At 38.3% G+C, this 9,917-nt stretch overlaps 1 protein-coding gene across 1 annotated transcript; it reads left to right on the top strand.

Annotated features, from left to right (window-relative positions):
* Positions 1-7,986: 7,986 nt before the first annotated feature.
* On the top strand, positions 7,987-8,445 carry LOC145126757 (uncharacterized). The gene has a single exon (XM_079062061.1). It carries the CDS (start codon positions 7,987-7,989, stop codon positions 8,443-8,445), a length of 459 nt encoding a protein of 152 aa, XP_078918187.1.
* The last annotated feature ends 1,472 nt before the right edge of the window (positions 8,446-9,917 follow it).

Raw genomic sequence — 9,917 nt, 5'->3', positions numbered from 1 at the left:
TTGCCTCGGGAATTCCTTAGCATTATATCTTAATAAGGCAACCATGGGGGTAAACAGAGTACCCATACAGGTCATAGACCTGTCTATATGGGTTTATTTTCCACCTACAGGCCGAGGACCTGTCCATGAATGGTCCGTTAACATCTACAAATCGGAGACCTGTCCATATATAGTTGATTAACATCTACAGATTACAAGTCTTCTTGCATATGATTCATTAGCACTTACATGATGCAAACCTACCCGTGTATGGCTTATAAACATCTATATGTTAAAAGCCCGCCCATGTTTCTCCAGACTGTCTAGAATAATCTAGGTCTATCACCAAAATTCTGCTAGATGACCATTCCCTAGTTGCACAATAGTACAATGTTGGTTACAACCTTACATTATATTTTACTTTCCCTAATCCTTTCTCTACCCAATATGTTTTAAAATAATAAGTTCAATACTTTATGAAAATAAAGTTTAACCGAGTAAGCCATATTGAGCACAAGTATTATAAATACAGATAATAGGCACACATAACATCTAAGAAGTTAAATACTTCATATCTATGTGTAAGATGAAAGTAACTATGCACTCACTTGAAAAAAGTAGGTGATTCGAGGTTAGGGTAGCGCTTCGCCTTAACACTTCTCAAAGACGTAAATGTGTAAAGCAGTAAGTCTTAGTCTAGTTTCATAATCCTAGTGACTATATAATGATAGTCAAGATTCCACAAAAATCCCAATGTCTACATTAAGATCTATCAGGTAAGGAATAACTAGGTACGCTTATATCGGAGGTAGGGTCTGTTTAGTATACATAGTATACTGTTTGGAAATCCCACTTTAAACACCTCACTAAATCCAGCCTAGATATCACTCCTGTAAGTAGATCAATCAGTATAATGACTTGGAATCACTAATAAATCTTAATTATAGGCTCATAATAGCGACTATGAATATAATTACAAGTTACACTTAAAGCAGAGTAAGTATAGCTCAACTTACAGACTATTCTGATAAAACCGGGAATTATATGGGCAGAACTCTAACCCGAGAGCTTCTAATTGCCAACTATCTGACCCCGCAAGTCCTCGCTAGAGTGGCCGGGAACTAGGGAGTAAAGGGAGTAGGGTATAAGAGAATTCCAGAGAGATTCCGGAGGAAATTGATGAAGAATGAGTTGAAATTCGCTTACTATATATAGCTGGAAAAGGGTGGGGCGCATCACGCATGTTTTCTGCGCATGCCATGCACCATGTCGGAAGGGTGACTTGGCGTCGTCTTAGTGGTGAAACGTAGCGCAAGCTTGTGGTATGTCAGAGGCACGTCGTGCACCTTGTCGGCATGCACGCTTGCGCGTGGGATTTTGGAAGATTTTCAAAAATCCGTATCTCCTTCATACGAGCTTTGTTTTCGACGTATTTTATGTCCACGCGTAGCTATCGATGGTATCTATAACATTCCTTTATAATCCATAAGCTAGTTCTCACTTTATTTTTTTATTTATTTTTAGTAGGCTTAGCCTACTAAAGTCCGTATATAATTCATAATATTTTCATACGATATTCATTCTCGACTGTCTTTATATCGATGGATAGGATAGGTATGGATGAAAATTTTAACACTCGTTTAGATTGTTTTTCCTAACAATCTACTGTTCTGAATTTTGATATCAGTGTTGCACACTGTTGCGCTGAAACTTTAGAAAAATCATAACTCACTCTTACGAAGTCAGATTTGAACGTTTTTTATATGTATGAAATCTTTGTTACATCCACTACAACTTTGGTTAATGTTGTTTATCCTAAATAACCTTCTATCAAAATGTCATTTTTATCTCTTATTATATCTTAATACTTTATTCTGAAACTGCGGGCGTTATATATATATATATATATATATATATATATATATATATATATATATATATATATATATTAATGTTTTACATTATTAGATACTTGAAATTTTTTTCTCTATAGATTTTCAACAATATGACATCAAATTTTGTTACATTGTTGGGCTACCAGAATGGAAAAATTTGTGATATAAAAGAGGGTATAACTTAAAACATGTCTTTGAGGAAAACTATCAAGGTTCAATGTGGAATACAGTTCAATGACAACATCAACCAAATCCATATTGCGACATGAGTGGTAAGCAACAATATCAAATTACAGTTTTTTCTAGATATCCAATAGTTATTGGAAAGACCATTAATTGTTTGAATTATAGTAATTTATTTTTTTACTCACTGATTTGACTAACCTCTACCAATGTATGCATTCATTTAGGGAAATGGAGTACTCTAACCACTTTTTTAGGTTTTTATGAATATAACTATTAAGGACAAGATCCTTGACTTATATTCATGATCCTTAAATACTTTAGAAGTCTCAGGATCCTTAAACATATGCCGTGATCCTGACTATTATCACTTATATTTCTAACATTTGTAATGACTATATTCTCTTCATTTTTCTCACATGTGCAGAACGAGTCAACACAAGACCCATTCTCAACGGAGAGTCATCTCAACCAGGCAAAAGACCTGGAATACCAAGTGAAATAACGTTTATATGCTGATTTTGGAGGATCCCGGAATTATCAGACTTCTTGTTATTAGCATTAGACTATAAATAACACATGTAACTAGCATACCAGGGACACTGAGCTCCTCCACGATACTTGTACTTACATTTACGCATTCATTTCTGTATTCAACATTTGATATCAATAAAATCATCAAGGCGGGTGATCATTATCACCTCCCAAGGTTTTATGCCAGAGATCTTATCAAGGATAAAGGGATTTCCTTGTAACTTAACTGTGTCACTTTGATTATCATTTCTTACTTGATTTATCACGAACATCACAACCTCTCATATAATTTGGTTAGATTCTACTTAGTTGATTTTTAACCAAAACAATTTGGCGCCCACTGTAGGGCCGTGGGGTTCAAAACCTTTCAGAAAATCATGTCTACACAACCAGCCATATCTTCCTCCTTCGTTCCTACCATTTCCTCTAAAAACCTTCCTCCAACCCTAGGGGGAGCTCCCAAGAAAGCCTCTGAGGCACCGATGAAGAACACCTCTCCGGTCGCTACCCAAGGAATTCAGGATCCTCATGTGCTAATTTCCAATAATGAAATATTCGCTATGATGAAAAGACTGAAATGACAAGTCACTCAACAGCAGAAGGATAATAAGACAATACTCAAGGAAGTGAAGAGAATGATGACAGAGATCCACAAGCCTCAAGAAACGAACCCTCGATCTTGCAACCCAAGATCCTGAACTTTGATAACACGGGATCCTCATCAAATCGCCGCGAGATAGGATCCTCAACACCAGCCTCTGTTCCCGTTTGGGCACAACTCCAAGAGAGCAGACCCAGTATCCTGGCGAAACCTTCGTTTCTCCCAATAGTAAGGATCATGGTAACTTTATCGATAATAATTTCCTTACTACTAACTCTATGGACCTTGATACATGTTTAAGCCCGATCATATCTAAGGAGCTTCAACAATTAAGATGAATGATCTTAAGCGTACCTGGAGTAATTCAACCTATATCGGAAGTATCCCCCACAAGCCACATGATCTCAAGATTCGTTCCCGCAATAGCTGATATCGAAGTCCCAAAGCACTTCCAAACACTCAACATGAAGCCTTATGATGGGACCACAGATCTCGAGGAGCACGTCACATAATAAAGGGAAAGAATATAGATCATCCCTATTCTCACACACTTGAAGGAAGCTTGCCTATTGGGATTTGGTTCGACCCTTATAGGATAAACCTTAAAATGGCTTCTTAACGTTCCTCCTTACTCTATTACTTCAGTTGCTCACTTAGTTAATTTGTTTAATAATCAATTTTCTTGTAGCAGAACATTCGAAAAGATCACTAGCGATCTTTATTGAGTGGTTCAAGATCCTAAGGAATCCCTTAGGAATTTGGTGAACAGGTTTGGCATGGAAGCTCTAAGTATCCCCAACATCGATATGGAGACTGCGGTTGAAGCCTTTAAAATGGGCCTAAAAAAGGACTCTCCTTTGTACGAAGACCTTGTAATGACCCCATGCAAGAGAATGAACGAGGTTCGAAGCAGAGCATTAAGATTCATAAAGCTCAAGGACGACAAGGAGATCCAAGCTCATACGATCACACTAATAGGAAGGCCGACTCATCGGCACAAAGATCCTACAAGTCAAAACCATATTCCAAACCTGATCATCATAGGGTTAATGCCCTTTAAGATGAAGGAGAGGAAGAAGAATTTCCTAAGATTACTGACTATTGCTTTTCTATGGATATTTCAGTTATAATATTTGCTATGCAAGATATTGGCGACAAAGCAAGACGGCCAAGAAAGGTAGAAAAATCCACCACTTGGAAAGACAAATCCAAATGGTACGCATGCCATGAAGACTTTGGTCATATCACAGAGGATTGCTTTACTCTCAGAAAGGAGATCAACTACCTCCTAAGCAAACAATACCTCAAAGAAATCCTTGAAATAAGAAAGGAAAGATCCAAAGAAAAAGATCAGGATCCTCAGAAGATCCTCAATAAGCCAGGATCCCCTCCTATTGACGCCAAGGTAATCAATGTGATCTCTAGAGGATCTGAAATTTGTGGTACGTCTTATTCAACAGCAAAAAGGCATGCCAAGGTGTCAAAAACAGAAAAAGAAGAAAGGACACGAAAGAATACGTCGATTACAAACAAGAATGAGATCACCTTCGACGAAGCAGATAGGCAAGACATCCAGGATCCTCACCACGACGGATTGGTGATCACTCTTTACATCGCCAACCATTTCGTCAGAAGGATCCTTGTCGATGGAGGATCCTTAGTCAACATTATACTCTTGGATGCTTTAAAAAGAATAAACATCCTAGAGTTCGAAAAAAATCAAAAGATCCTCAGTATTAATATGATTCAACGACAAAACAAAACATACAGTCGGTGAAATAAAGCTACCTATCTACATTGAGGGGGTAAACTCTATGCAACGCTTTTGTGTAATAGATACATTATCCTATTATAATGTTATACTAGGTAGTCCATGGATCCACAAAATGAAGGCAGTCCCATCATATCATCAATGTGTGAAGATGCCTACCCCATGGGGAACAGTGAAGATCACTTGTGATCAATAAGAATCCAAAGAGTGCTACAAGAACTCAATGAAGTCTTCAACAATACCACGACAAGCATATAATTTAAAGCAGGGGGAACAAGATGTGCCAACAACAAGAGAACAAGATATAAAGGAAGTGCCCCTGAACCTTGAGGATCCTGATGCCAAGGTTCTCATAGGATCCTCAATACCAGAACCAATCGAACAAGAACTAATAAAGTTCCTTAGAGCTAGAAGCAAGACATTTGCATGGAAGCATGAGGACATGATAGGTACAGATAAAGATATAATAAACCATAAACTTAATATTGATCCTTCTTTCAGACCAATACACCAAAAGAGAAGGAAGTTCGCACTAGAGAGAAACCAAATCATACAAGAAGAAGTAGAAAAACTTCTTAAAATAGGAATGATCAAGGAAGTGAAGTTCCCAAGGTGGCTAGCCAACGTGGTGGTAGTACAAAAGAAGAATGGAAAATGGAGAGTGTGTGTGGATTATACAGATCTCAACAAGGCTTGTCCCAAGGATCCTGTCCCTTTACCACACATAGACTCCATGATAGACACCACAGCTGGTCATGAGTTACTAACATTCATGGATGAATCAGCAGTGTTCTAATAGATCCAAATGGAACCATCTGACCAAGAGGATACAACATTCATAACCCCAACATGTATATATTGTTATACCGCCATGCCATTTGGTCTTAAAAATGCAGGTGCAGCATATCAAAGGCTAGTCAACAAAATTTTCAAGGAGAAAATGGGGGGCACCATGGAAGTCTACATTGATGATATGGTGGTCAAATCGAAGAAAGATGAATACCATCTTAAGGATCTTGACGACGCCTTCGACATACTGGGCGAGTATAACATGAAGCTGAACCCAGTCAAGTGTCACTTTGGAATGAGGTTAGGCAAGTTCCTTGGGTACATGGTGACCAAAAGAGGAATTGAAGCAAGTCCTGAGCAAATCAAAGCAATCATTGATCTAAGATCCCCATCCTCGACAAAGGATATTCAAAGATTAATAGGAAGAGTGGCAGCCTTAAACAGATTCATCTCAAGATCGTCATAAAGATGCAAACCTTTCTACGACATCCTGAAGAAAAATAAAAGGTTTGAGTGGACTAAGGAGCACGAAGATGCTTTCCAGGAACTTAAGATATACCTAATTTCAGCACCCCTATTAGTAAAACCATTAGATAGGGAACCACTTCTTCTCTACCTTTTAGTATCCTCAAACGCGGTGAGTGTAGTATTAGCTAAGGATCTTAACAAGGATCAACATCCCATCTACTATGTAAGTAAAAGTCTCTTGGATCTTGAGACCAGGTACTCTCACCTTGAAAAACTTATACTTACACTAGTAACTGCTTCCACAAAATTAATACACTACTTTGAAACACATCCTATAAACATAAAGACTAACTATCCTATTAAGAATGCTATAAGAAAACCAGAAATGTCAGGAAGGATGGAAAAATGGTCCGTAAAGCTTAGCACATACGACATCAAGAATGAACCAAGATCCACGATAAAATCCCAAGCATATACAGACTTTGTGGCTGACTTTAGTATAGATCTACAAGCTGAAGTAGAGATAGAAACTAAATGATTCCTACAAGAAGAAAACACAGGAAGATGGAATCTATTCACAAATGGATCATCCAACCAAAGAGGAACTGGATTAGGGATCATACTAAAGTCTCCACAAGGGGACATCCTACCCCAGGCAGTCAGTTGTGAGTTCGATGCAACCAATAACAAATCTGAATACGGGGCACTAATCACGAGACTACAGCTAGCCAAGGATCTTTAGGTATATGTCGACTCTTTATTAATAACTAGCCATTTTAATGGATCCTATGTAGTAAAAGGAGAAAGACTAGCACTATACCTCCAAATATTCAAAAACTTAGCCTATGAATTCGAAGAATTCAACCTAAACCAAGTTCCTAGAGAAGACAATGTTGAAGCAGATGCCTTAGCTAATCTAGGATCTTCTCTTAGGATCCCACCAGAAACCAGGATCCCGATAATCCACGTGATGATCCGAGCAATCGAGGATCCTGCCAAAAGACTGAGGGATCTTGACGATGACGGGGTAACAACCAGCGTCGCTACAATCGAATATCTTGATCCTCAACTTCCTCATCAAGATCCTAGAAATAAGGATCCTTCCCCAACCTCAAGATCTTGGATTCAACCCATTGTGGAATATCTCCAAAATGGTACCATCCTGAAGGAAGAAAAAAAATGACAAGTCATTTAAAATAAGGGTCTCACGTTTTGTGATAATCCGAGGTAAGCTATACAAGAAATCCATGGTAGGTCCATACCTTTGATGTCTGGAAGATCACGAGGCTGTGGAAGTCCTAAAATACATACATGAAGGAGATTTTGGTAACCACACTGGGGGCAGATCCTTGTGCTCCAAGGTGTTGAGGATGAGATACTACTAGCCAACCATGAAGAAAAATTTCCTTCTTGTATGCTCAAAGATGTGATGCTTGTCAAAGACATAGCAACATCCTACATCAACCAGCGAAACCTTTACATCCTATCATTTCCCCTTGGCCATTCATGTGGGGGATAGATATAGTAGGAAAATTACCTAAGGTACCAGGAGGAAAAGTCTTCATGCTAGTAATGATAGACTTTTCTCGAAGTGGATCGAGGCTGAGGCTTTTGTTCAAGTAAGAGACAAGGAGGTGGTGTCATTCATCAAACGGAATATCCTGAATAGGTTCGGGATCCCTGCCGAAATTTTATGTGACAATGGATCCCAATTCATAAGCAAGAGGACTTGGGACTTTTACACAAGTTGGGGAATCAAAATGATAATGTCCACCCCTGTTCACCCTCAAGCCAATGGTCAAGCAGAATCTAGTAACAAAATCATAGTCAATAACTTGAAGAAAAGGCTAGATGAAAAGAAAGGGAGATGGACAGAAGAGCTTCCTTTCGTCCTATGGGCAGATAGAACCACTTCCAAAGTAACCACAGACCAACCTCCATACTCTTTGGTGTTCGGAGCAGAAATGATGATCCCCACTAAAGTGGTGATCCCAACGGCAAAATATCTATGTCAGGATCAAGAGAATAACGATAGGATCCTAGCCCATGATCTTGATACTATCGATGGACTCATGGATCTTGCCAAGATCCACATCGCTGCCCATCAAGAAAGGATCACCAAAGCATACAACAAGAATATCAAAGTCAGAAGATTCCAGATAGGAGGCCTGGTTTTAAGGAAAAATACCAAGGATCCTAGTGCAGGTAAATTGGCGCCTAAATAGGAAGGACCGTATCTCATAAATGTTGAAGCAGGAAAGGGGGATATTGGCTAGATACCCTCGATGGAGATGTATTGCCAATATCCTGGAATGCTATACATCTTAAAGCTTATTTCATGTAAGTGAGATTAGTCATTTTCCAACAAACTCAAGGTACACATACTCTTTATCCTTCACCCTTTATTTTCACTATTGTTATTATTTACTCTCCTGAAAACCATTACTAACTTAAGCATCGTAGGGGCATTAGCCAAGATAGCACCCACCCCAAGCTAACATTTACTATGCGTAGGAATACATAAGGATCCTGATACACATGGATCCTGACACACGAGGATCCCAACACTCGAAGATCCAAGGATCTTGATATTTAAGGATCCTAATGGCTACAACATTCTAAGATCTTTACAATGACAATACGCAAATGCCATAGTACCTACAAATAGAGACTGATCATCTCTCCTATGAATAAGGGTACTTAATCCCCTCTAAGGTTTAAAGAGCTAATTACCCCTTTCATACGAGTTAAGGTTTCTACACCTCGCTTGGACACACAATATCTAACTATGGGATGTCAATAAAGGGATCGTTTCACAATGCAGTGACTTGGCAACCCTATTATTTCTGAACATAAGTTAAGATCCTAAAGTTTAAATCTAAGGTTAGTAACATTGACATGTTATCTCAAGTTGGGATCTTCCCCAGAAAACACATAAGGTTTATAACATTGACATGTTATCTCAAGCCGAGATCTTCCCTAGAAAATTCCTAAGGTTTACAACATTGACATACGAATTGGGATTTTCCCCAAGATTTATAACATTAACGTGTTACCTTGAATTAGGATTTCCCCAATGATTTACTAAAGGTTGTAACACTAACGTGTTATCTTAGATTAGGATTTTCCATAAGATTTTCTAGGCGTTATGACACCGACATGCTATCTAAAATTGAGATGATTCCCCAAAAATATGCAAGGTTCACAATATTATTACATTGCAAAACAAAAGTTTTTCTCAGGAATGTACCAAGTTGAAGTTATTTCCAATCGATTCCTAAGAAGGGATCCTTCTCAAAGTTCACTAAGTTATGGCTAAACGAACAAGAATACTATCATATGAAAACTTCAAAAAACCACATGAAGTTTAAAAACTTCTCCTGAGTCGAGAGATCACAAGTCCTATGGATAACTAGGTTCTATCCATCCTTATCTAACCGTTTATTCTTATGACTATTTATTTCTAAGGATCCTCACCAACCCAAGATCCTAGATTGATAGACTAAGTGATGCAGGTCCTAAGATTGTTTACAAGACTTTACTTTTCAGGATCCTAATTATTTGAAGAATCATTAAAGATCCTACTGCTGTGAAAATCAACCACGCAAGTCAAATATGCAAACAAGGATATAAAACAACCACAGTTTAAAAGGGTCGCCCATTAACCCCACAAAAGAAAAAGTTAGAAATCGTCTTA

Source organism: Lactuca virosa, chromosome 7 (assembly GCF_052849685.1).
Source record: "Lactuca virosa cultivar CGN04683 chromosome 7, Lactuca_virosa_CGN04683_v6, whole genome shotgun sequence".
Classification (NCBI taxonomy): domain Eukaryota; kingdom Viridiplantae; phylum Streptophyta; class Magnoliopsida; order Asterales; family Asteraceae; genus Lactuca; species Lactuca virosa.
Note: the sequence above shows the minus strand (reverse complement) of the source record. Positions and strands in the feature narration are given on the sequence as shown.

Bases quoted from the DNA above. Each gene is read 5' to 3' on its own strand.
- LOC145126757 (XM_079062061.1), top strand. From the start codon at position 7,987: ATGTCCACCCCTGTTCACCCTCAAGCCAATGGTCAAGCAGAATCTAGT.